The 27189-nt window shown below is 45.1% G+C and overlaps 1 protein-coding gene across 2 annotated transcripts in view; it reads left to right on the top strand.

Annotated features, from left to right (window-relative positions):
• SRT1 (sirtuin 1) overlaps positions 1–27189 on the top strand; it is a 107713-nt gene that overhangs the window by 18834 nt on the left and 61690 nt on the right. For both annotated transcript variants that reach the window (XM_087692273.1, XM_087692272.1), the window contains exon 5: positions 20686–20786. In XM_087692273.1, the coding sequence (XP_087548399.1) occupies positions 20686–20786 (101 nt within the window). The remainder of the gene's footprint in view (positions 1–20685; positions 20787–27189) is intronic.

Here is a 27189-nt window from a genome sequence, read left to right on the forward strand (position 1 = left end):
GAGCGTAGGACAGTTTTGGGGTTGACGGTAGCTTCCAGAACATCGTCAGGTGCAGAGTCAGAGAAGGCTTCTTGGTTATGTTGAACATATTCGCCAAGCAGAGTGTTGGGAAATTCCAGCAGATGCTCCCAGTCCACCTCCTGAGAGTCCACAGAATCCGAAGCAACCTGGGCATAGGAACGATCCTGAATAACACCTATCTCTTCCGAGGTATGCTTGGTACGTTTACCCGCAGGCTGAATGTCAGGACCCGGGGGCATCTCTTCAGTGCACGGGACCATATCCTCCGGTTCCTCAGCATCAGAATCCGGGCCAAGTGCTGCCACCGTTTGGTCTATGAAATCCAGATCCAAACCAGCCATCTTGTATGACGAGCTGATCGCGAAGGAGGACTGACGCACAGTGCAGATCACTGTCGGCTGAGTTAGAAATATGCACCCCTGTAAGCTGGTTTTGCACACAGCGGAGGACGACCCTCAGGACGTCACACGAACAGGTTGCAGGCGTTAAAAGTCTGGGGCGACCACCACGGTGGCTGACTGGCAAGGGCAGCGTCTCCCAGGCGTCGACGGGGCCACAACCACCCTGATGCAGCGGAAACGAGCACAGGCAGCGCAGGTGAGCGGTCGTCAGGCGAGCCGGATCCGACAGGCACAGGCAAACAGGGGCGGGACAGGCGGACAAGCTCACGGCGTCGACGGTGCGCACTGTCAGGGTGCGCAGGTCAGGCGAGGGCAGGACTAGGCTACGTGGCGACGTGGCAACCTGGGTCGTGGGCGACGGGGCGCGCAGGCGACGTGGCAGTCAAGCGACGGGGCGCGCAGGCGACAGGGCGCGCAGGCGAGGGGCCAGTCAGGCGACGGGGCGCGACGAGGCCCTCAGACGACGGGGCGCGCAGACACGCAGACGTGCAGGCGACGGGGCACGCTCCATCGTTCCGACATCGCGTCTCTCTCTCTCTAGCCTCTCTCTCTCTCTCTCTAAACTTTCTTCTCTCTCTCTCTCTCTCTGTTTTTTCAGGTCACCATGGTTGAAAGCAAGGAAAGTGTGGCAATTCGTCACTGAGCTGAAGACATTGAAGAATGGACAGCATACTATGCAATACAGATATTGTCTCCACAGATGGAATGGTGGCCCCACTCATATGTGTGCCCACATCTTGGGGTTGGTTGTTTGCATTAACAACTTGCAAACCTGTCAGATTTTGTAATCAGCCAAAGTGAGGATGAGATGCTTAGATTGGAATGATTCAGAGGGATGGATGTTGTATGATGGTTCTAAGATGATCACTTCCAAAAATTGCTAATCAGAATGCCCTGATTGCCACGCCATCACTCCAATTGTGAGTTGCCGCATTTTCACTTTCCGAGCACTTTTCTGCATCAATCTGATCTGCATTTTTTCTAGAATAGGCCTTTTTTGTGTTTCAACACTTTTTCTTCATCAACCTTTGCTTTGACTGGTGGTTCTTACACATGGGATCTGTCTCTGGTGGAGAACACACTCCGACACCTCCCTCAACCCAATCCACAAGGGTCATTGGCTGTTGGATTGCTATGCCTTTGAGCATTGTCTACATTCACTTGTTTACATTCAGCATTCATTCAATTTCATCAGATATTCTATTTCCCCCTTTTTTGTGTTTATTTGTCTTGATATCCTTTTGTATGAGTTATTGTGTTTTAGTTATGTTCATACATTCGATGTTTTCTTAGTGCAAACACTAGCATATCTTCATAGTGTTGGAGGGTTGAATGATGAAACTGTAGCATTGTGCAACCCCGAAATCTGAAAAGGTGAAAGAGGATCTTTATATGAGGTTGTGACAGACCATTGTATTTAGGTTTTACCAAAAACCCACTCAAGTAGACACACGTGTGTGCCCACCACTGCAAGCCAAATGTTCGATAGAAGGGCCCAAATCTTCCAAGAAAAAGGGCAGGAAATGAATCTGTGACAAGAAGACTCAACCACAGTGGTATAGAAGAAACAATTCCCATTAGAAATACCTCTGTGGTGAAGGTACAAAGAAACAATTCCCATTAGAAATACCTCCGGGGTTAAGGGCCGACACAAGAGGGAGGCCCCCCCACCAACATTCTCCAAATGAATACCTTGCATTTGAATGGCGTCTTATTGATCCATCCCTCCATTATTGCCAATTTCCACTAGGCTTTAGATTTGTGTAGTCCCGAAAGAGAATTGGCTTTGGTGGTGATCCATGTGTGGTCTCTGATCAAGAGATGATAGATCTAATTAACTAAAGAGGTCTGAAGGGTCAAACGCCCTGCAAGATCCTAGTCTTGCCAAGAGCAATTAGAATCTAGAATAGGAAAGAGTTGTTGGTCTTGCAAGAGATCAGAGACTCTACCCCAGAGGTCATTGTAGCCATGCGGTACCTAAAAGACTATTTTGATGGTGCGAAAGGACATCAAGATGCCTCGAGGCACGAGAGTGACATCAACCACCGAGGTCAATCCAAGACGTGCCATGCGATTAATTTAGGTCTGTCCTCCGATTTACCTTTCCACGAAAGAATAGGAGAGGTTGCTAGAATTTCTGTCGGCAATGAATTAGTTGCTTGTTTGTTCTTTAATGGATGCCAATTGACCTTGGAAAGGACAATTTTCCATGAGAGACAAAATGATTAAGAAGACCTGAGGCAGATGTAGAAAAGTGAGCCTCAACATTAAGCACATGGCTCCAGGAACATTGAATCCTTGTATTGCCATGCCAAAGGTGCCGCTCTTCAAGGAAAGTATGAGCAATAAGAGTCTAGGGATTGTTGAGAAACCCTTCACCCTCACGCGCAGTTTGCATTTTTGCGTTTCTGTGTTTTGCGTTTAGGGTTTGCAGCCTCAAAAAGGAGTGCCATCCTAGACTAACTGTGCCTATTTATTGGCCACTCTCTCATTCATTCCTTACGGCTGATTCATTCAATCTGTCACCTCTTCTCTTTAGCCTCTCCACTACCCTCACACCCCTTCAAGAGGACATAGCAGTTCTCCTAACGGCAATTTCCCTACCCTTGCTTGCTTGCTTGTTTTGCTTGTCTTGCTAAGCCCACCATCCTATTTTTTTGCCTTTCCACATATTCACCACATGATTGGCACACACACTCTTGTTCTCATCCTTAGGCACTTATCCTAGTCAGTGCGAGGGATTGGTTTGCTAGTTTTGTGCTTGACTTGGGTTTAAAACTCTCTTTATATTTTCCTATCACTCACTTAATTGGTCGCTGCCCCTATATTACTTATGTATTTAAAGAAAATATCCTAATACAGAAGCATAAACAGAAACCGCACGACAAAGAACAGACTGATAAAAGAACATAGTTAGGGTTAGGGTTAGGGTAACTCAGAGACAATGAACACAATTAATAAATGAAATGATATGACTACTAATAATACGATGCTCATGCAGCAAACACACTCTGCAGTGAATGAATACTGAACCTCGAACTCCTGTATCTCAAGGATTAGGGCAAGGGTAATGAGCTAGAGAGTGTGTCGTACTCCGAACTGATCCTGAATCGCAGCAAGGCAGCCTCCGGATGTCGAACACCAGCAAACGCAGCAGTGAGAAGCTGGATTTGATGCAAACAGCAGTAAGGAGAGAGAAAGACTAAAAACGCAGGCAACAGGTAAGAGAAAGACTAAAAACGTAGGCAAGATAACCTGCAGGAGAGAGAAAGACTAAAAACGCAAGGTGGATAGCCTGCAAGAGAGAGAAAAACTACAGCGACTGCAGTAGGAGAGAGAAAACTGTCAGGGTGGCAGCTGGGGCTTGCAAACGCAGCAGTTTGCTGACGTGGTAGGCTGTACGATAGCACTGCAGATGATTAGTAGTCAGTTGCCAGGCAGAAACAACAACAATTAGTGTGTGGAGGGTTGGAAACAGTTGCCAGATTGTAGGGAACAGTGATGGACAGCAAGGGCTAAGATGTCCTCCGCGAACGGGGTGTGGGCAGCAAGCTGATAACACCAGAAACCTGCAAAAACGAGATTGAGGGAAGAGTGGAGGGCTGGTTGCCAATTTATAGAAAATTAGGGTTCTAGATCCTCTCCCACTTAACTCTCTCGATCCGCTCCCCATTTTAGGGTTTTGGCTAAAATAAGCCTAAAATAAGCATATTTTGGGGCTGTTTAAGTGGCTAAGAGCAATTCTTAGCACAACACCCTCTCTCAGGCCCAAAATAGGGCGAGATAGTAGGGTTGGCGGGGAGGAACACGGAGTGAACTCGGCAAACATGGAGAAGAGAAGAGAAGAGAGAAGAAACTCTGATGAATCAAAGGATGAAGATTTGAATCATGGAGTGAATGTGATACAAGGGAACAAGGGTGTCGTAGCACAAGGAAGATGATGATGACAGCCACGAACCAGGAACCCCAATGTCCTCCTGAAGGGGTATGAGGGTAGTGGAGAGGCTGGAGAGAAGAGGTGATGGATTGAATGAATCAGCTGCAAGGAATGAATGAGAGAGTGGCCTATAAATAGGCACAGGTAGTCTAGGATGGCGCTCCTTTTTGGGGCTGCAAACCCTAAACACAAAACGCAAAAACGCAAAAATGCAAACTGCGGGTGAAGGGTGAGGTGGAGATGCAATGCTGCATGAGCATTCTTTACCATGTAGCATCGCATCTCCACCTCACTCTTCTCTTGTTCCCCTTTTTGGGCTTGAGAAGGGGTGTTGAGAAACCCTTCACCCTTCACCCACAGTTTGCGTTTTTGCATTTTTGCGTTTTGCGTTTAGGGTTTGCAGCCCCAAAAAGGAGCGCTATCCTAAACTGATTGTGCCTATTTATAGGCCCTCTCTCATTCATTCCTTACGTCTTTTGACAGGGATGTTGATCAATACACAAGGCTTGAAATAGTGATCAACAGAGGGCTTGTCAGAGTGAAACAATGTGGAAGCGAATGACCAAGACAGAGTGAACACAGAGAGAGAGAGAGAGAGAGAGAGAGAGAGAGAGAGAGAGAGAGAGAGTGAAACACATAAAATCTACAGTGAAGAATGTTGTATAAGGATGCATAATACACAGGTGCAAAGAGCATATCTGCGTATATCTCCACCTCGAAGATTTCGGTGTCTGTCAACCTCGAGGGCAATCTCTAGGGTCTACAACCTGAAATTTGTGAGAGACAACTGTCAGAGGTTGTTGGAAATAAACCCTATAAATAGGCTGAAAATAATGCCAGAAAATAATCAGGTCAGCCTATTGCTACAGTCTAATTGCTGCTATGTGGCACTTGGCCGATTGCGAGCCATGTGGCACTGCTTATCTCAGGAATGACTCTAACACCCCCTCTGAGATTTCGGACAAGGCAGCAGGCGACGGATCTAGAATGTCGGCGAAGTAGAGCATGGGGAAGTGCCTTTGTAAACAAATTTGCAAGGTTGTCTTCGGTCTTACAATATTCCATATCGGTGGTCTCATCTAGAAGCTTCTCCTTGATGAAGTGGTACTGGATCTCGATGTGCTTCGTCCGGGCATGGAATACAGGATTCCGTGCCAAGGCAATGCAACTCTCATTGTTGCACCGCAGAATAGTAGGACGAATCTGGGGGCAGCCAAGCTCCTTTAACAATCACCGAAGCCTCATAGTCTCACATGTGGTAGAAGACGCAACCCGATACTCTGCCTCAGTCAAAGATAGGGCTACTGTGGGCTGCTTCTTGCTACTCTAAGAGATAGCACCAGCACCCAAGGTAAAACAATAACCTTTAGAAGACTACCTATGGTTCACATCGCCAGCCCAATCCGAATCACTCCAACTTGCAAGAACAAGATCGGAAGCACTTGTACCTGCAGAATAGGAAATCCCGAGGTCGGAGGTCCCCCTCAGAAACCGTAGTATTCTCTGAGTAACTTGCCAATGCACTTGCTGAGGTGCACTCATGAACCTAGCCAAGAGATCTACATCAAAAAAGCCATCACTAGTACTTGGTCTTGAAGACCCATTTGACACCAATCACCTTCTTATGAGAGGGACGAGGCACAAGGCACCAAGTGCCATTCTGCTCAATAGCCTCCAACTCGGCTTCCATCACTTTTCGCCAATGATCAGACTGTAAAGCCTCCTTCACGGAGATAGGCTCTCTATCCTGCATAATACGGGACATCAAACAGTAGTTAGAGCAAACAAGCTCCATATAATATGCTTGATGCCTCTGTGACCTCTACGGTCCATCCTGCGGTTGCCACTCCTTGGGACCCCAGAGGATCTTTGAATCTCGGAGCGTGTCATGGGCCCAACAAGGAGGAGACTGGATCTTGCCTGGCGCTCTCCATCTGCTGAAGTTTCTAGAATGTCCACCGACAGCGTAGAATCAATTGGTGAATCCGGTGGTTGGGAACTAGGCTTCTCATCCGAAGAGGAGTCCTTAAGAGACACAGGCTTGAGAGGAATAGTTGTTGGGGGGCCCATCTATCACCGGGATTTCCAAGAACAGGGTGATCCTCACCTCCCTCTGAGGCTGGAACCTCCACGAACCGAACATCATGGCTCGTGTAGACATCCTGCTTAACAAAAACATACAATTGGTAGCCTTGAGATTGCGAGCTATAGTCCACAAGCACTTGTCTTCTAGAAGTCGCTTCAAATTTGTCACGCTCTGTCTTTGGGATGTGAACAGAAGCATCACACCCAAAAAACTCGAAATAAGAAACATCTGGTGTTGACCCAAAGTATGCCTCATAAGGAGTCATGCCAACAACAACGGAAGTAGGGGAACAATTAAGGATGTGAATTGCAGTAGCCATAGTCTTAGCCTCAGCCCATAGACACTGAGGTGTCTGACGATGCTTCATCATGGTACGTGCCATCTCGATCACATTGCGATTCTTCCGCTTCAAGATGCCATTCTCCTAAGGGGTGTTTGTATTGGTAAACTCGTGGTGAATACCACGATTTGCACAAAACCAAGCAAACTCATTAGAAACAAATTCTCTGCGCTTATCCGATCATAAGATCTTTAGCTTTCGCCCCGATCGGTTCTCCTCAAAGAGGAACCAATCCTTAAAGTTGGAGAAAGCCTCCGACTTTAGCTTCAAGAAATAGGCCCATGTCATCTTGTTGTAATCATCTACAATGAACATGAAATACAAGGTTCCTCGAAGGGATTTTGTCCTCATCGGTCCACAAAGATCGGTAGAAACAAGCTCCAAGGGTGCTGAAGACCGCCTCGAAGCCTTGTTGGGAACAACATCACGAGTCTGTTTCCCACGGATTCAGGATACAGAAGGTTGGTGGCTCACCAGAATATACAGCAAACCTTGAACAAACTGGTCCTTAGACGCCTTCCGAAGGTAATCATAATTGAGGTGGCCAAACTGAGCATGCCAAAGCTCGGACTGTTGAGTTTTGAGAGGTAAGAAGAAGAGAAGTCAAGGTAGAAGAAGACTGCAACTTGTAGACTCCATTCTCCTCATAACTTGAAGAAAGAACCTGTCTCGATCCTTGATCAAGAATCCGAAAAGAATTCACATCAAATTTGACCAAAAGGCCTAGGGCACAAAACTTGTGCAGCGAGAGAAGATGATACCCCAAAGTTGGCACATAAAGTACCTCGGATGTATGGGCACCACCATGCCCATTTGGAATAAGATGCATGTTGCCCTATCCTTGAATAGGAATAGATGAACTATCACTAATGAGAATCTAACCATGAGAAGGCCGCAAATGAGTAACACCTGTGGAAGGAGTCATGTGCTGAGAGGCACCATTGTCAACAATCCACTCTCGAGTGCTTGGGGCCGTTGACGCAGCATCAGAAGTTGTCAGGGTGGAATCCTCAACCACCTCCAAATGGAGGAAAGCAGCTGATGAGGGAGCAGCCACCACTCCGGAATCCTTTGAAGATTTCTCCTTCTTCTCCTTGTCCGGGCAATCCTTCTTCCAATGACCTGTTTTGCCACATGTGTGACAAGTAGACTCCTTGTCTTTGTCCTTATATTTGTCCTCCTTTTTCTTCTTTTGGTCCTTCCCCTTCTTCTGAGAGGATTGGCCAACCAAGGCCTCAAATTTCGAAGCTTTGGTTCCTTTCAGTTGCTCCTCTTGGTCCAAGACCATAGGAACCAACTCTTGCCACTGAAGTGTCTCAGGCTGCCTTGAAGCAATCAAGGTTGAATAAAAACCATTGAAGGGAGGTGGTAACTGTGAAAGGAGAGTTATCGCCATGTCTTCAGAAGTGATCACCTTACCTGCGTTTGAACTTGCATCTGAAGCTGCCTTAGCTTGTTGATATACTCCGGCATGGAGGATGACTTGTTGACACTTATGGTCCACATTTGCACTTCCAAAGAGACTCCCTTTGTGATGGTCATCCGATTATACATGTGATCCCAACTCCAGCCAAATCTCCCTAGCCATCATTAAATGCTCTATATGAGAGATAATAGTACATGAGAGAAATAAAAATGAGCGAATGCGAGCATTGAGTTTATCCCAATGCGCCTGAGCCTTTGCCAACTCCACCTTCTCATTGGAAGAGAGTCAGGAATTGTCCCGCGAAGAAGGACAATTGATAGCCTCCGTAACAAGCTCTCCCAAATCATAGGACTCCAATATGGCAAGCATCATGATCCGCTAGATGTGGTAGTTCTTGCCATCGAGCTTTTGATTTGATGGAAGAGCCGTTAGGTGAGGTACCTTCCGGTCCATGATCGCCTGAAACTTTGTCTCGGCCTCAGAAGACATCTTCACCTACAATGCCTGCACAAAACACAATGAGCAGCCCCCTTTGATTGTGTAAATACAGCCTGCTAGGGCTATGGTTCACTCGTCCCGCTCCTTCACCCGCCGGAGGCGATGAAAAGGTAAAATCTGCACTCAAAGGCCCAAAATGTAGTCTTCGTCCTTCTCTAACAGCAAAAAACAACAGCAGCTTCAGTAAATCTTGTCTTTTCTCGCATGCCCACGCTTGCCTCAACCTTGTTTTGATGTGCAGCCCACCTGCTCGCACTTGAACGCCGAAAACGCAATCTTGTGTCGCGCTGAAATCTCCTCTTCAGATGGGTCCACCACCCTAGGTCAGTCCTTCAATGCTCTGATACCATGTTAAGAGTGAAGCAATGTGGAAGTGAACGATCGAGACAAAGAGTGAACATAGAGAGAAGAGAGAGAGAGAAAGAGAGTGAAATGCAGAAAATCTCCAGTGAAGAATGCTGTATAAGGATGCAGAATTATACAGGGTGCAGAGAGAATATCTACGTATGTCTCCACCTCGAAGAGCTCGGTCTCCGTCAGCCCCGAGGGCAATCTCCACGGTCTGCAGCCTGAAATCTGTGAGAGACAAGTGACAGAGGCTGCTGGAAATAAAGCCTATAAATAGGCTGAAAATAATGCTGGGAAATAATCAGGTTGGCTGCAATTAATGCAGCCGACTGTTGCAGTCCAATTGCTGCTGCAGTCCGACTGCTGCCACGTGGCACCTGGCCGACTGCCAGCCATGTGGCATTGCCTGTTTGGGGAATGACTCTAACAAGGCTGTCACATGGGTCCCCACATCCAAAACAGCTCCAGTTCCCATGGATTTGGGGGCGCAAACATGACTCCATGATATCTAGGATATACTTGCCTGCAAATAATCTTTCTTCCAAAGCATGAAATGGAAGTGGCAGACAAGATTGTTCCAAGGCAACATTGTTTCAAGGCAGCAATAGCAAGAAGTAGGTGAGCATGGGGAGCATAATGGTTTGGGCTACTTTGAGACACATGGAATGGCCAAGCTTGAGATTTCCAATAGACAAACTTGGCATCCAATTTTTGCGATATCCATTCCAACAAGACTCTTGGTTGCACATCAATCTGCAAGGGGTAACCAAGTTGCCTTGATGTACAACCTTACCTTGCCACCCTAAATTTGGCAGATTGGAGGCCTTGCAATCAATAAGGGAAGATTTGGTAGCATTGATTGGTAGGCCCGGCACCAAACAACTCCCATACATCCAAGGTTGATTGAAGATTAGAAGCAACAGCTTTTAGAACCATGAAAGTATCATCGGCTAGTGCCTGACCAACAAATTATTGCTACAGAGGTAGAGAAAGACCAACTAATTGCCTTGTATCCACAAGATATGATAGCATGGAAAGAATAGGGTGAGTAGCAAAGAACAGTGGACATTTGAAGTTAATCTATCGAAGGAGTCTAATCCTTGTAGCGGGAAATCACATGAAAACCTCCCTAGTTGTTGGGTCATGTAGCCCTTGAAAACCACATGACTTAAAAAGGAAGAGTTGAATCTTAGGGGCAGCCTACCTAGGAGACCAGCAAAAGCGTCCATTGGCTACGTAATCATGTCAAGTTGCAAAGGGAAATGGTCGAATAATACAATGTTGGAAAACTTGCATCTCCAAAATTTTTGGTAAAAAGGAGTCTTAATACATGGCATAAATGCGGTCTAGTGGAGACCACATGGCCAAGTATTGAGACAAGTGATAGGTATATCCTGAAGCCAATGGAGAAAGCCAAGACCAAAGATCTTGTTTCATAACATCCATGGCAAAGGCTTGCTAAGCCTTGCTTTGTGGGGTTTTTTTTTTGGCAAATAAAATGTGGCTGATTATATTACTCAAAAAAATTGATTACAACGGAGTGCTCATGCTCAACAGACTAGCTGGAGCTGATGCAAAGTCACAAATACATCATGTATACAAGCCTCTCAAGGCGGTCTGGGGGGGATGGGGGCAAGAAGCCATGGAGGGGGGGTGTATCGCCATCTGGGGCTGCTTGCCTATATCACGAAAAACAGGTCTTGGCCGCCCCAAGTATGCATGAAATGACAACGAAGCTCTTGATGAGCCTTGGGCTCGCCTTGCACGTGATCCCAATGGCCGCGGAGGGAGTGGATGATGGAGGTCCAGAGCTCTACTAAGGTCACCTGTACTAAAAGTCTCTCTCTGCCAAAAGCCTCCTGACACTGCGCCTTCCAGATATGCCATCCAGTAAGACTCCCTATGATCTCCCATACCTCAGAGCGGTCTGTTGTAGGCTCTAGTACATGACGGATGGGTAGAACCTCCAAACCGACCACTGCACATGACCCTGCCTCGATGATGAATATCGTATCCTGCATCCTGGCCTCATACAGAAGGTGACGGCCCTGGCTAACTACTTGCCAGTAGAAAGCTCCCCATGAGATACATCCAAGGCTGGGTGCTATACAACGAAGGATGCGGCATGCTTCTCTCCACACGAGCTGCGCCTCCTCACATGACCAAGGGCAGTGCTTTGGGGTTTCTAGAGGCTGCTCTGTGCAGCACTTACAACCTCCCTCCTTCTGCATCTAGGCAAGCCAACTTCCCACTGCTAAGCCTCCATGTGCCACCAGCCATAAGAAATACGATACCCTCCTCGGTCTCGCTTTGTGGGTTATCCATCAGAGAGTGTTCTGAAGTGGACTGGGACAGGTCAACAATCATGTTAAAATAGCTCATAAGTGAACCCAGTCTTCCTAGGCTCAGAGAACCCTAAAGATGGCTTCATAGGGTGTGACAATGTAACGAGTCATTGGGCACATAAAGGCCAACTAGCCATAAGATCTGCCCTTCAAACTCAGTCTCAATCACCACGAAGCATCCATGACCATCATTCTTAACAAGCATTGGGTGGAATTTCTCGTATATATCCACGAGGACACTTGAATATTATTGAGCCTTGCAACCAACATAAAAAAGATGGAATCTGTGACAAGTCAAAACATGACCAACATCATCATGGCTTTTGTGCTCAACGACACACAAAGCATCCCAGTGGGTCTTATGCAAAATATGCCACACGTCATGTTGCTTGCTACGAGAACAAATCCCACGAACTTTCCAAGTGGTAATCTGCATTTGTGAAATCAAGGGATTCATGGGCGAGGTTGCTCACGCCTTACCTTGCACCTTCTCAGCTAAAGTCTCCAAAATTCTTTCATCCAAAAAATTCGCCAAAACTGCAAAAGCATTCAGTCCCGTATGAAGAGTTTTCATAGGGTAAGGATTGCTTCCATTTGTCACAGGCAAATGAGGATATTTGTGATCCCATAGGGTGATTGCTTTGCCTCTATGATCAAAAGTAAGGTGTGTTGGAGGATCCTTGGGGTGCTCTCTAGAGTGCTCGACCTATAATCTCGACTGCGTGGCCTACTTTGAATTGGAGGGGTCCATGACACTTGTACATGGCAGCTCAAAAGATTTATCCTTTCTATGCCTATATGTATGGAAGGCATCTTGAGTGCTTGGCATGGACCCATCGGTTGCTGAATTTTAACCTTCTTATCCTTTCGTCGCTTTTGTTGGACCACATCCTTCTACAAAGGCCGTTTCCTAATGAGCGGTGCCCCTATCAACATTTCAATATCTCATCCATGAAATGACCAAGCTTGCCACCAGTGAAAAAGTGACTTGCAAAGGTGCCCTAGTTAAGCTTAAACCATAGAAGATGCATGCCAATGGAATTAAGGCACATCCAGTGGGGTCTTTTCCTTGAGTTGTCCCATAGCATGCATAAACGATTTCTGTTGCTTGCCCTCGTACTGGGAGGCACCAAGACAATACCAATTGCCGTAGTTGCATCCCTTAATAGAGGCTAATAATTAGCAGGTCGGCTTTTTAGTTCAATCCACTCTGGACATTCTTGTTTGAGCAAATTTTGAAAAACCACCATAGGTCTCCATGGTACCATATGCACCAACTGCTTGTAAAAAAAGAGGCCAGCTTGTCTAGAAGAGCATCTTTGTTTGTGGCTGATGTTAGCATGACCTCATAGAAGCTCCTAGGGCCCATGAAAACCTTGTCCACACAATCACACCTAAGGATGGAAGCCAACCATTGATGAATCCAAGGAATCAGTGAGGTCCTACCTGTAAAGAAGAGTATGATGCCGCATTCATAAAATGCAGAGAAAGATCGAAGCACTTTTGTTTGCCAACGTGTGCATCCACAATGTCCTACTCATCACAATTTGGAAGATGGTTGTGCTAAATATATTCTCCTAGCAAAGAGTTAGCAAACTTTGAAGGCAGACTTCCTCCTTGGATAGGGTGGTAAATAACTTGATTAAGCACTAATTATAACAAAAATAAAATTCACATAAACTGAAAATGCAAATGTTATACCACTTAATCTTGGACATTGGACAGCCTGTTGGCCCCAAAACTGGCATCCCTTGCGGTATTTCTTTAACTTTTATTGTAAATGGATGGAGTACATTTTAGATCCTTTGATCTCCACTAATCTAAGTGCCACTTGTCAAAACTGACTAGCAAGCCTCCAAGCTAGTTTGCCCCTTGGTTTGCTCGGGGATTGGCCTCCATATTGCTGCTTGAAAGACAAATTCATCCCCAAATATGATCTCGGTTGGTTGGCCTCTTGAATCTCCTTGAAATTTCTCAATTTCAGTTGTTGTTGGAATTCAAGTCCTAGGCCCTCAATTCTGGGCATGTATCTCGAGGTGGGTGTCAAACCCTAATTTTTGCTGTAAATTAGGGTTTATAGTAGAGGTTGACTGAAATCTCTTCCTTTGATAGCTCAAATTGTTGGAAAATGTTGAGATAACTTGAGAGATGGCTAGGGGACGAGAGATAATGCTGTAGAGAGAAATTTCAAAGTTTCATCGCCAGAAACGTTGAAAAGCAATTGTGCCTTGCTCAAATAACCATGGAAGCTTCACCTATAGCTTAGGACCACCAGAAAGACTGCTGCCCGGTCTTATATATTGTCATTTGCACCTAAAGGACCTTGGGCTACTGTTACCTGCTCCTGGAGGGGTTCAAACTATTGTCACATGTTGTAGGACTGATCCTTGGTGGCTGCAAATCACATTAGCAGCTTCTCCTTGCTCTCTAATAGCCTTATTCTCTCTCACAATGGTTGGAATTGATTTTCATAGCCCCTAAATATGGTTTTTCCACTTGCATGGGCAAGTTTTGCCAAGTGGCAGCCTTTAATAGTATGCTGTATAGGAATGCAGAAATATACACGGGTGCAGAGAAAATATTTGTGTGTGTCTCCGCCTTGAGGACCTCAATCTCTGTTAGTCTGGGTGCAATCCGTCTCTGCAATCTGTCTCTGTCAGATCTCAAGGTCAGAATGTGGATCCTAGTGCTAGATTGAACTGCTATAACTAGCAGAGAAAATAATCACAAAAAATGGGCAAATTCAGGTCAGCTGCATTAAATGCGGCTGCATAGAAAACTTGGCCGATTGTTGCTGTGCCACGTGGCACTTGTCTGACTGCTGATGTGGCATCGATTGCACTGTCTGTACTGCTTGCTGCAATACTGCTGTCTAGGGAATGACATACACCCCCTCTCAGATCCTGGACAGGGCAGAAGACAGAGGGATCTGGAATGTTACCGAAGAGGAGCCTGGGGAAAGCGCCTTCGTGAATAAATCTGCAAGATTATCCTCCGTCTTGCAGTATTCCACATCAATGGTGCTATCCAGAAGCTTCTCCCGAATGAAGTGATACTGGATCTCAATGTGCTTTGTCCAGGCATGGAATAGAGGATTCCGTACCAAGGCAATGCAACTCTTATTGTCGCACCGCAGAAGAGTAGGACGAGTCTAGGGGAAGCCAAGCTCCTCCAACAATCTCCGAAGCCACACAACCTCACATGTGATGGAAGACGTGGCCCGATACTTCGCCTCAGTAGAAGAAAGGGCTACCATGGGCTGCTTCTTGCTACTCCAAGAGATAACACCTGTACCCAAGGTAAAACAGTAATCTGTAGTAGACTGCGGTGGTCCACATCGCTGGCCCAATCCGAGTTGCTCCAACCTGCAAGAACAAGATCTAAAGCATCTGTACTTGCTGGATAAGAAATCCCTAAGTTAGAGGTCCCTCTCAAATACCGAAGAATCCTTGGGGCAGCTTGTCAATGCACCTGCTGAGGTTCATTCATGAACCTCACCAAAAGATCCACAGCAAAACAAAGATCAACACAAGTGTTGAGTAACCAAATCAAGGATCCAATCAACTGACAGTAGCGGGAAGTATCTGTTAAGGGAGAATCTGAGTGTGAAGTGGCCTTCTAGTTCGGATCCATAGGAGTAGAAATGGTCCGTCAAGTCTCCATCTCAAAAGTCACCAAGAGCTCTTGAATGCATCTCTGCTGGGGGATGAAGATCCCCTTGTGAGATTGATAAATCTCGTGACCCAAGAAGAAATGAAGAAGCCCCAAATCTGTCATCTTGAACGTCTGATGTAAAGCTGTCTTGGTCTCATGGACCTTCTCTGCATGATCCCTTGTCAAAATCAAATCATCAACATACAACACAAATAACACACGACCAACCTCGGAAGTGTGCACATAAAGCTGCGGATCGGCCTTGGAGTGCCGATATCCCAATTTTCGTTGAACAAACGAGTTAATCTTCTTGTTCCATACATGCGGAGCCTGCTTGAGGCCATACAAGGCCTTCTTCAACCTGTAAACTTTCCCATCTGAGGAACCAAAGCCAGGAGGCTGCTCTACATTGATTTCCTCTTGTAAGTCACCATTGAGAAATGCCGACTTCACATCCAATTGATAGACATGCCATCTCCTATGACCAGCCAGGGCAAGAACAGCTCATATAGTCGCCATACAAGCAGGGGGGAAAAAGTATCATGGAAGTCAATGCCTGGGCGCTGAGCAAAACCTTTAGCAACAAGGTGAGCCTTGTGCTTATCCAAAGAACCATCGCTAAGGTACTTGGTCTTGAAGACCCACTTGACGCCAATCACCTTCTTGTGAGAGGGACGAGGCATAAGAGACTAAGTGCTATTCCTCTCAATAGCCTCCAACTCGGCTTCCATAGCCTTCCGCCAATGGTCAGACTGCAAAGCCTCCTTCATTGAAGTGGGATCTCGATCCTACATAACAAGAGTCATCAAACAATAGTTAGAGCAAACAAGCTTCGTAGAATGTGCCTAGTGCCTCCGTGACCTCTGCGGTCCATCTTGCGGTTCCCACTCCTCAAGGACCCCCTCGATCCTTGAATCTCGGAGTGTGTCATGTACCCAATGAGGAGGAGGCCGGACCTCTTCCCGTCGCTCTCCATCTGCTGAAGACTCGAGCACATCCACCGGCGGAAGCTCCACTGGGGTGGCCGGTGGAAGGGAAGACTTTGAATCAGAAGAAGAATCTCCATTAGAAGGCTCTAGCTCCAAAAGAACTATCTCGAGAGCCCAACTCTCCCTTGGATCTCCAAAGAAGGGGTGCTTCTCACCCCCTTCCGTGGCTGGAACTTCCACGAACCATACATCTCGGCTCGTGTAGACATCCCGCTTGACGGGATCAAACAGACGATAACCTTGGGACTGAGAGTTGTAGCCAACAAAAACTTGTCATCGGGAAGCCGTCTCGAACTTGTCACACTACGTCTTCGGGATGTGCACATAGGCGTCACACCCAAAGATTCTGAAATACGAGACATCAAGCTTAGTCCCAAAGTAAGCCTCAAAAGGTGTCATCCTATCAACGGTTGAAGTGGGAGATCGGTTGAGGATGTGAATTGCGGTAGCCATTGCCTTAGCCCACAGAAACTGAGGTGTCTCTCGGTGCTCCATCATGGTGCGCGCCATATCGATTACACTTCTGTTCTTATGCTCCAAAACGCCATTCTCTTGAGGAGTGTTGGGTTAGCAAACTCCTGGTGAATGCCCCTATCTGCACAAAAACGAGCAAACTCATTAGACATAAATTCACCGCCCTTGTTTGAATGCAAGATCTTCAATCGTCGGCTAAATCGGCTCAAAGAGAAGCTAATCCTTGAAGTGAGAGAAAGCCTCCGACTTCAATGTCAAGAAATAGGCCCATGTCATCTTGCTGTAGTCATCTATGGTCAACATGAAGTACAAGCTCCCCTTCAGGGACTCGGTCCTTATCGGGCCACAAAGATCTATAGATACAAGCTCCATAGGTGAAGCAGATTGCCGCGAAGCTTTGTTGGGAATCGCATCTTGATGCAGTTTTCCACGAATGCAGAAGACACATGGTTGATGGCTCACCACTATGTTCGGACAAACGAACCTTGCGACGCCTTCCGAAAGTACTCAGAGTTCAGGTGGCCAAATCGAGCATGCCATAGCTCGGACTGTGTTTGAGAGGTAAGAAGAAGAGAGGGAAGAGCTGTAGAAGACTTCAATTTGTAGATGCCATTCTCCTCATAACTTGCAGAGAGAACCTTCCTCGATCCACGATCAAGGACTCGAATAGTATCATTGTCAAACTCCACCAAGAGGCCAAGAGCACAAATCTTATGGACTGAAAGCAAATGATACCCCAAACTTGACACATGCAACACCTTGGAAGTGTGGGTACCACCACGTCTATCTGGAAACAGTTACATCTCACCCTGCGCAGCTATAGACATAGAAGAGTTGTCTCCAATGAGAATCTGTCCATGCAAAGGTTGCAAATGGGCAATACCAATGGGAGGAGTCATGTGCCGCGAGGCATCATTGTTCACGATCCACTCTCGAGCTTGGGGAGTTGTCATCGCAGCATCGGAAGTCTTCGGTATAGGGTCCTCAATGTCCGCTAAGTGTAGAAAAGCAGCTGATGAGGTGTAGCCGCCGCTCCAGAATCCTTCGTGTCATTCTTCTTGGTGTCCTTCTTGTCTTTATCGGGGCAATCCTTCTTCCAATGACCGGTCTTACCACAAATATGGCAAGTCGATTCCTTCTCCTTGTCCGCATGCTGTCCCTTCAACTGTTCCTCTTGGTCCAAGACCATAGGAACCAACTCTTCCCACCGAAGAGTTGACTCCCGCCTTGATGCAATAAGAGCGGAATTAAAAGTACTAAATCGTGGCGGCAATTGGGACAATAAAGTGATTGCCATATCTTCGGAGGAAATAGGCTTCCCTGCATTTTGAACCTACATTTGAAGCTGCCAAAGCTTGTTGATGTGTTCCCGAAGCGAAGAAGACTTATTCACGGACAAGGTCCGCATCTGCACCTCCAAAGAAACCCTCTTCATCAGGGTCATCTGGTTATACATTTGGTCGAGCTCTAGCCATATCTCTCGAGCCACCATCAAGTGCTCGATGTGAGCTATCACGGCTGTAGTACAAGACAGAAAAAGAAATGAATGAATTTTGGCATTCAGTTTGTCCCAATGCGATTGGGCCTTGGTCAACTCCACACGAGCATTGGAAGGGAGTTTGGACTCATCTCTCACTGAGGGCCTGTTAATCTCCTCCATCACAAGCTCCACCAAATCATAAGACTCCAGAATGGCCAACATCATCACCCGCCAGATGCCATAATTGTCACCATCAAGCATCTGATCTAATGAAGAGCCGTAAGGATAGGCACCTTTTTGTCCATGATCGCTTGGAACTCCAAATCAGTCTCTGTAGACATGTTCACCTGCAATGCCTGCACAAACACAAAAGCAGCCCCCTTTGACTGTGTAAACGCAGCTTGTTAGGGCTGTTTCCTCCGCTTCCCGAGCCTTCTTCAGTCGTCGGAGGCGATGAAAAGGTAAAATCTGCAGTGGAAGGCCTAAAACACAGCCTTCCTCCCCTTTGAACAGCAATAACCTGCAGCAAATTCACCAGTTGGACTCCTCTCCCGCACACCCACACTCGCTTCAGCCTTGTTCCGATGCGCAGCCCTCCCGCTCACCCTCGAATGTTGAAAACGCAGCCTCGTGTCGTGCTGAAATCTCCTCTTCAAGTAGGTTCTTCAACCAGTCCGTCCAATTTCACCGCTCTGATACCATGTCAGAGTGCAGCGATGCGGAAGCATAGGGCAAAGACAGAGAGAGTGAACACAGAGAGAAGAGAGAGAGAGAAAAGGAGAGAGTGTAACACAGAAAATCTGCAGTGTAGTATGCTGTATAGGAATGCAGAAATATACACGGGTGCAGAGAAAATATCTGCGTGTGTCTCTGTCTTGAGGACCTTGATCTCCGTCAGCCCGGGTGCAGTCCGTCTGTGCAGTCTGTCTCTGTCAGATCTCAAGATCAGAATGTGTGTCCAAGTGCTGGACTGAAGTGCTATAAATAGCAGAGAAAATAATCAGAAAAAATGGGCAGAATCAGGTCGGCTGCATTTAATGCAGCCGACTGCACGGAAAACCTGGCCGACTGCTGCTGTGCCATGTGGCACCTGTCCAACCTGTCCGACTGCTGCTGACGTGGCTGCGACTGCTGATGTGGCATTGACTGCACTGTCTGAAATGCCTGCTGCAATACTGCTGTCCAGGGAATGACATTGCTAACATGTAGGGCAGTGCACTTGTCAAGGAGGTGCTGTGATGATGTGATCAGGATGAGGAGGGGCAGGCGCCATTGCGGGTTCTCTCTCCTTCTCTCCATCTTTTTGAGTTCTCTCTCTCTCTCTCTGTGGGTATTGAAGCATATGTTCAGTGCCTCGATTAACAAGTGCTCTCTCTCATATGGAGTTCCATCCACCATAGCTGATGTCCCCATTCAAAGATCCAATATCCAACAATCCTTTATACTTGTGATCGAGCTCCTTGTTTGAGGGATTTTTGGACATTTGTTCTGTTTAGTTGCTCTTGAGTTATGCATTTAGGTGTGCAGCTTCAACCCTGGCTTTTGGTGATAACCAAAAGTAATGGAGTTCCTGTCCTGCCCCTCTTACCCATATTGGTGTTATTTGGGAATGGCTGTTATTCAAGATGTTTGATGCTTTACCTCATCTCATCCTGATTTGTACTTCAAGGGTTTCTCTCCATTGAAATATAGGCCTTTTGGGCTATACCATGATGGCAGTAATGGCTGTCGTTCAAGATTTTATAGTGGTTCACTTCATACTTGTCATGCTTCACTTCATTCCCCTCATGCTTCATACTTAAAGCGCTTGCTCTGAATTGAAATATATGCCCTTTTTGAGTACTTCAAGGGTTTCTCTCCCTTGAAATATAGGCCTTTTTAGGCTATACTATGATGGCAGCAGTGGTTGTCATTCAAGATTTTATAATGGTTCACTTTATGCTTGTCATGCTTCAGTTCATTCTCCTCATGCTTCATACTCAAAGCGCTTGCTCTGAATTGAAATATATGCCCATATTGGGCTTCTGCTATGCATTACCACCCAGTTTTTGACTTGGGCCTTCTTTGGTGCACTAAGCCTACATGCAAAATCGCATATGCATACTCATCTTGTATGTTTTGCTTTCTGTCTAGTGATTGCTTACAGTTTGAGTCCCTGAGGTTATGCTTAGAGGCTTCTTGTGCATAATGATGTGTGATGCAAAGTGCTCATCAACTAATTCACAATGTGGCCCTAATTAAATTTTGCAGGTGAAGTACTATAGAACATAACAGTGAATGTACCATACTCACTTTGAAACCAAAGTCTATGCCTTTTGTATAGCTGTTTGCATGAATGAGGCACACATGATCCTTGGCATTGACAAGTATACGTTGGGAAATGTTGATGTTAATGGCTTCTTCCTTATAGGAAATTGAATTGGCCTATTGATCGGATAACTTTGAAATAATTTTGGGTGTTTAAGTCTTAGCAAACAAGTGGAGTTAGTGGTTTGATGCTTCTACTGTGAAGATATTCTTGGAAGCTATGCATCATGCAATTGAAGTTGTATATTTCTTTGTTGTGAGAAAAGATTCCTTGGATAGTTAACAAAGGCACTATATAAATGACTTAGAAAGTGAAAGCAAAGTAAGAGTTGAGTGTTTAGTGCAGAAACTTACTTTGAACTTGATCCTTGTGTGTTAGAATATTGATGGTTTGCACTTAAAATCTGGAATTCCAAGGAGTCTTTTAGCGGAGTTACATGGTTGCTCTTTTAGAGAAATATGTTCATCATGCGAGAAAGAGTAAGTCGTCTTAAAAAATATTCATACCCTTTAATGTTCATTTTTTGGTATACCTTCAAGTGCTTGTATATCTTTGTTATGGTCTTTGTGTTGAAGTTGTTAAATGGATGACCAAAATGTGCCAATTCGCTCATTGGGCCAATGAAAGTTTGTTCAAAACATATAGCTTAACTCAGTAATGTATCTTTCAAATTACAAATGACAACTGTAAGTTTTATGACTTTATGATGCAACGTGATGTTTATCACTAGGAACATCATTTCTTAGTGATCTTGTCTTGCTCGTGCACTTCAGTATGCAGGTCCATGCAGTGAGGACTGAGGTAGGGGGGACTCAAGGGCACATGGATCAACACTGGTGTTACACGTGGCTCAAATGAGCAATCATTTATCCGTACCTCTTGGAGGTGGACTGTCCACACTTTTCACTATGGTTGGGCCAGCATACCCACATCTCAACATGGTGTCAATGATTGGCGTCGTGTTGAATTTCAGCATGTGAAACTTAGAACCAAGCAACTATAGGATGTGATTGTTTCATTCATGGGCCAGCTGACTTTTCTCTGTGAACTTGGGGTTAACGACATCGAAAGCAGGCAGAGGTTCACTTGGACGTTTTTAGCTCCTGGGAGAAGTCTTTTAGACCAGGTTTCTTTGACCTAGGTAACATGTGAACAGTGTGTGTCTATTGATAGTTATGAGTTATCTATGCAACCTTCATGATTGACATGTTGCCTTGAAGGTGCAACCTTGAACTTTATGCTCCCTCTTCATATGGGATGGCACTGCACTTTTGCTGGTAGATGTCGCTCTCTTGTATTCCACCGCACTTGTATCTGGTGGCTGCACAGGAAACAGGCAACTTTAACGGTCGGCATGTGCTTCTTCCAACAATATGCTTCTACATCATGCACAATGTCCTAGATGAATGGAAATAATATGTGCCACTCCACATGTGACCCACTTTGTTCATTGACTGGTCATTGTGCAACCAAGCAACACAGTTGAAAACTCTTTGCTGTTAGAAAGAAATTCTGCACAACTAATCAAGCATTAAACTGGTGTAAACGATCTGAGTGATCTTTGATGTATCAACATTATATTCATGATTAGCTTTGTATAAGAAACTATAGAAGTCTTAAACTTCTTTTTCTTTTTATTGTTTGTCATTGACATCAACATTAAGTAAGTGAGATCAGACCAGCAATGAGTTGATTCTTGAATATGTCAAAGGACACAAGGAGGTAGTGTGAAAGCACAATATGGAGTGTCAAGAGATACTGTGCTTGAGTTTGATGATGATTCTTGATGCTTGTCTTGTCCTTCAACTCGAGTCCTTGCTAGAAACTGAGCTGGGAGCTCAGATTAGAGTGGCAAAACCTTCCAATGGAGTGAGTAGAGTGAGACGGAAGAGGAGCTTGATGATGATATTTGATTGAATATTCCAAGTCTTCCAAACACTCCACAAATGTCTTCTCCTTGATGTTTATCACTGAGTAAGTCAGTGAATCAGATCGTGCACACAGATTTAGATGATTGCTTAGACTCCATTGAGTCCCCCTTTCTTCATGAGGCTGTAGATACTTATACATTGTTGCACACAGATTCAGATGATTCCTTAGACTCCATTGAGGTCCCTTCTCTTCATGAGCCTGCAGAGATTGGAGTATATACCAAGCAGCAGAAGAGACAAGCATGGGCTGTGGAGCCATGCCAGTTTGAGATGAGATGGTCTCCATGAGGATCCTCTTATGGAATATCTAAGGCTTTCGTGGATGACTTTTCCACCAAGGACGAAGCCCCATGAGGCAGGATCTCCATGGAGCACTTGTTGGAGGATCAGTGGACTTTCTCATGCTACAGGAGCATCATGTGTTGGAAGAGAGGATTTCCTAGTATAGTGGGACGTTGTTCCCAGAATGGAGTTTTACATATTATGTGCATGTTGTGAGAGCCTTAGAGACACAGGTTGGGTTTTGCATGTGTATTGGTGAACATCGGCTTCATGCGATTCAGGGTTGGAGCATCCTTATGGTAGGGAGGGTTCTATGGGTGTTTGTGATAGTAGAGGAGGCACTAATAAACCTACTAGTTATATATGTCCCTAATACTCAGAGAGAGAGAGAAGACTTTGTTGGACTAATCTCACTTAGTCTCTACCTCATGTTGATCATTGGATTATAGGAGGGGATTTTAACACGGTAGAGGCTTTGGAGGAAAGAAGAGCGAGATGCATTGATATTATTGGAGGAGAAGAGTAGGTAGCTTGGGAGGGTTTTGTCTTGTGCATTAGGAGATAGGACCCTTGGTTCATGGAAGAGTTTAGCAAATCTACAAGTTCTTTGTGGTTTTCCAGACAAGATAGGATAATTGGGGCTAGTATCTTTCTCGATTGGATAGATATTATGTAGACAACTGGGCTTGTGACAGAGGGGGTTTAGTTGGAATTGTTCTAGGAACTACTTTATTGACCATGCTTGATCCAGTTGGTTCTTAAGGAGGGAGTGACAAGAATCGATAGTAATGTTTGAATTCCTATGTATTTGTATTATGATAAAGATTTGAGGGAGAGTATTTCCAAGATTTGAGAGCCAAGTCCTTTTCCCCTGGCTGGATACCTAGAGACTAGGATGATAGCTTGTAGGAGGTGAGCTCCTTTCTCAAGGAGAAGTCTAGGAGCAGGAGGGAAAGCCTCTGAGAGAGAGAGAGAGAGAGAGAGAGAGAGAGAGAGAGAGAGGGGGGGGAGGGGGCATGTGCTAGGGCTTCATTGGCAGCATTTCAAAGGTAGGAGGAAAGAGAGTGAGGATGTAGGTGATTGTTAGAGAGGATATCTGTAGCCAAAGTGTAAATATATGCTATGGAGGAGGCATGATCTGAGTATAAGTACCATGCGAGGGCTTCTTTTTGGACACATGCAAGGGATGTGGTGAACAAAGAATTCTTTCACACTACGAGTCCCAAATACTCTAGAGAGGGTGTAAGGAGACTCAGGAGAGTAAATGGATTCCTTGTCCAAGGGCCACAAGAGGTTGATCAGGTGGCCACGGATTATACTGATTTGTTTGGTTCGACATTGAGGTCTCTTGGCTTTGAGAGGGATAGAGAGATTGCATGTTAGAGCATCGAGAGAGTGGTCATATAGAGCATGAGGAGATACTTGATAGCCCCATTTTCAAAGGAGGAGCTTGCAAAGGCTTTGTTGGCATTAGCATCAAGAGTGTTCGAGGGAGGATGGTTTGGACAAGGCTTTCTTCTTGAGCTATTGGGATGTGATCAACAAAGGACTTTTAGTAGCATTTGAGAAGATTATGCCATTTTGAGATATGCCAGGGAGGTTGTTTGAGGGATTGATTCACCTCATCCCAAAAGGCAATAGATTGGAGATCACTCAATGGAGACCAATCACTTTGCTTGGAACAACATAGAAATCCTTGCTAGAATGACCAGTCTCAGACTCTCTCTCTTGATGCCACATCATTCACACTACCTAGATTGGTTTTGTTCAGGAGCGTAGCATCTTGTGTCACGGGGACTTGAAATTTTGAAACGATCTAATCTTGTCGATAACATTTGATTAAGATATCAATCAAATGTGCAAGGTTGTTTAGCACAGGTGATGCACATGGCAATTATTTCATGGTAACAGGCCATGGACCTCGAGGATGTAGTGGGTGTCAAAGGCAAAAGTTGTAATAAGTTATGCTCGATAGGTACTAGGTGGTATCTGGTCTTAGATTTGGATATAGGCCAATTTATTGGCTACTAATGTCAATGGTGATATTAGAGACTAGGTATTAATTAATTTAATTCATTAATGCATGCTAGTCTAAGGGTCAATGATTGCTCAGGGATACTTGGAAGACAAATTGGCGTAGCCAATTTAATTATTGGCTTGTGAAATTAATTTTATAAGTACCAGAATATTATTAAATTAATTTTTAAAATATTGATTTTGAAAATTAATTTAATAAGCTGGATAATGATGAAAAATAGGATTAGAAGGTTGCCACTTGGCAAAACTTGCCCATGGAAGTGGGAAAAACGTTTTTAGCAGTTGGTAGAAGTCTATTCTAGGCTCTAGCCATTGTGAGAGAGAAGGAGGCTGTTAGAGAGCAAGAGAAGTTGCTGATGTGATTTGTAGCCACTAGGGATAAGTCCTACAATATGTGATAACAGTTTGGGGCCCTCTAGGAGCAAATGACACGAGCCCAAGGTCGTTCTGGTATAGATGGCAGCAAATAGAAGGGGACAATAGTCTTTTTGGTAGTCCTCAGCTACAAGTGACAGCTTCCATGGTTGTTTGAGCAATGTAGCAGTAGCTTTTTAGCATTTCTCGTGATGAAACTCTGAAATTTCTCTCTACAAAATTCTCTCTCATTCCCCAGTCATCTCTCAAGTTATCTCAGCATTTTTCAGTAGTTTGAGCCATCAAAAGAAAAGATTTCAGGCAATCTCTGTTGTAAACCCTAATTTACAACAAAAATTAGGGTTTAACAGCCACCTTGGGATGCATGCTCAGAATTGAGAGCCTAGGACTTAAAATTCTAGTATTTGAAATTTAGGAATCTCAAGGAGATTCAAGAGGCCAATCAACCAATATTAGATTTGGGGCTGAATTTGTCTTTTAGGGAATAGGGTGGAGGCCAATCCCCAAGCAAACCAAGGGGCAACTTGGTTTGGAGGCTTGCTGGTTAGTTTTGATAGCAAGAGGCACTTGGATTAGCAGAGAAGGTTAGAGAATCTAGATTGTACTCCATCCATTTGCAATAAAAGTTTAAAAAATACCACAAGGAGCACCAGTTTTGTGGCCAACAGGTTGTCCATTGTCCAAGATTAAAGTGGTAAAGTGTGCATTTTCAGTTTACATGAATTTTATGCTTGTAATTAGTGCTTAATCAAGTTATTTACCACCCTATCCGAGGAGGGAGGCCGGTTTCATCTTGGACAATATTTTCACGTTTTGGCAATCCACAATGCTTGTATAATCTGGGGAATGTAACCTCATTGTTTTGCTTCTCGATTTTGAGAAGGCTTATAATAGAGTGGATCGGGGATTTCTAGAAGGTACCATATTGAGGATGGGTCTTCGAAAGGAGTGGATAAAAGGGGTATCAACTCTTTACTCATTAGCTCACAACTTGGTTCTTATTAGTAAGGCTAGAGGATGCCTAGAGCTGTTCCAAGGTTGGATGTACTGAGACGCTCTCGCCCGACTAAAAATTATTTGATAACTTGCCTTCCAAATGTACCACCCTATGAGGCTCCCAATGATCTATTAGCAGTTGTGTTCATCATGCACAATCTCGCCACTCTATGGGATCGGCTCAACTCTGAATCCTATTCTTTTTTAAAAAAATAAGCTTACAAGATTTTGTCCTTGTCTATGTGCATAGAGTGACTTTAGGCCGTTGCGGAAGTGTGGTCAAAATAGCCTCTCTCTACGATTAGAAAACCTTTGCTCATTGCACCGCCCTTGAGAAAAAACTTTGGATGCGGAAGTGTGGATAAAGTTAGCCTCTCTCTACCATTAGAAGACCTTTGCCCACTACACCGCCCTTGAGAAGAAACTTTGGATGCTCTCAATTGATGATTCCCCTTCTATGTAGGACCTCGTCAACCTAATGGAGAACATAAAGGATGATCTTGTATCCCTAGATCGGATAATATCTTGAGAGGATATGTTGATAATCCTTTTTACTTGTTTACTATCTTTCAAGTATGGTGTTTTCTACACCGGTCTATTGACCTTGAGGGTATGGGAGACTGTTATTTGGAAGGAGTTAGCACCATTATTTTGGAGCATGAAGAGAATCTCAAGGAGATTGGAGCCAATGAATCCGGTTCTACAAAAGCTCTTCCTGCAGGTTTGGGAGGGGGCAACAAGAAGGACAAGAAGGCAAGAACAAGAAGAAGAAGCAGGTTCACCATTCGGAGTCTTCCTGGGGTTCTAACATAGATTTAGAGAAGACTAAATGCGCACACAGTGGGAAGGGCACTTGTACCAAGGAGAAGTGTTGGAAGAAACACCCTCACCTTCGTTTGGGAGTGAAGATGGCACTAACTCACCGAAGCCCTCCTCTACTTCTTTAGTAGTTGTTACCCATGGATATGTGTTCCTTCATATCCATGAGATGGAGCAGCGTTCTTCAGCGCGTGCCTTGTCTTCAAAGAGGTCTTGGCTTATTGAGAGTGGTGCTTCTAGTCATATGACTCCTCAAGGAGATTTGTTACAAGATCTTTAGATGGGGTCAATGAGACAAGGATGGCCCCTTGCACCTCCTGGAGCTCCTACTTGAGGGATAGAGCTACAGGAATTTGAGGCATTAGACTTCCTATCCCAGTGTTTGAGGAGCTATTGGAGTTGAGTTTGCTGATGACACAGTTGTTTGCATAGATCGGGGCAA

This window comes from Lygodium microphyllum, chromosome 14 (assembly GCF_053477565.2).
Source record: "Lygodium microphyllum isolate KBCC chromosome 14, Lygodium_microphyllum_v1.1.10, whole genome shotgun sequence".
Lineage (NCBI taxonomy): Eukaryota > Viridiplantae > Streptophyta > Polypodiopsida > Schizaeales > Lygodiaceae > Lygodium > Lygodium microphyllum.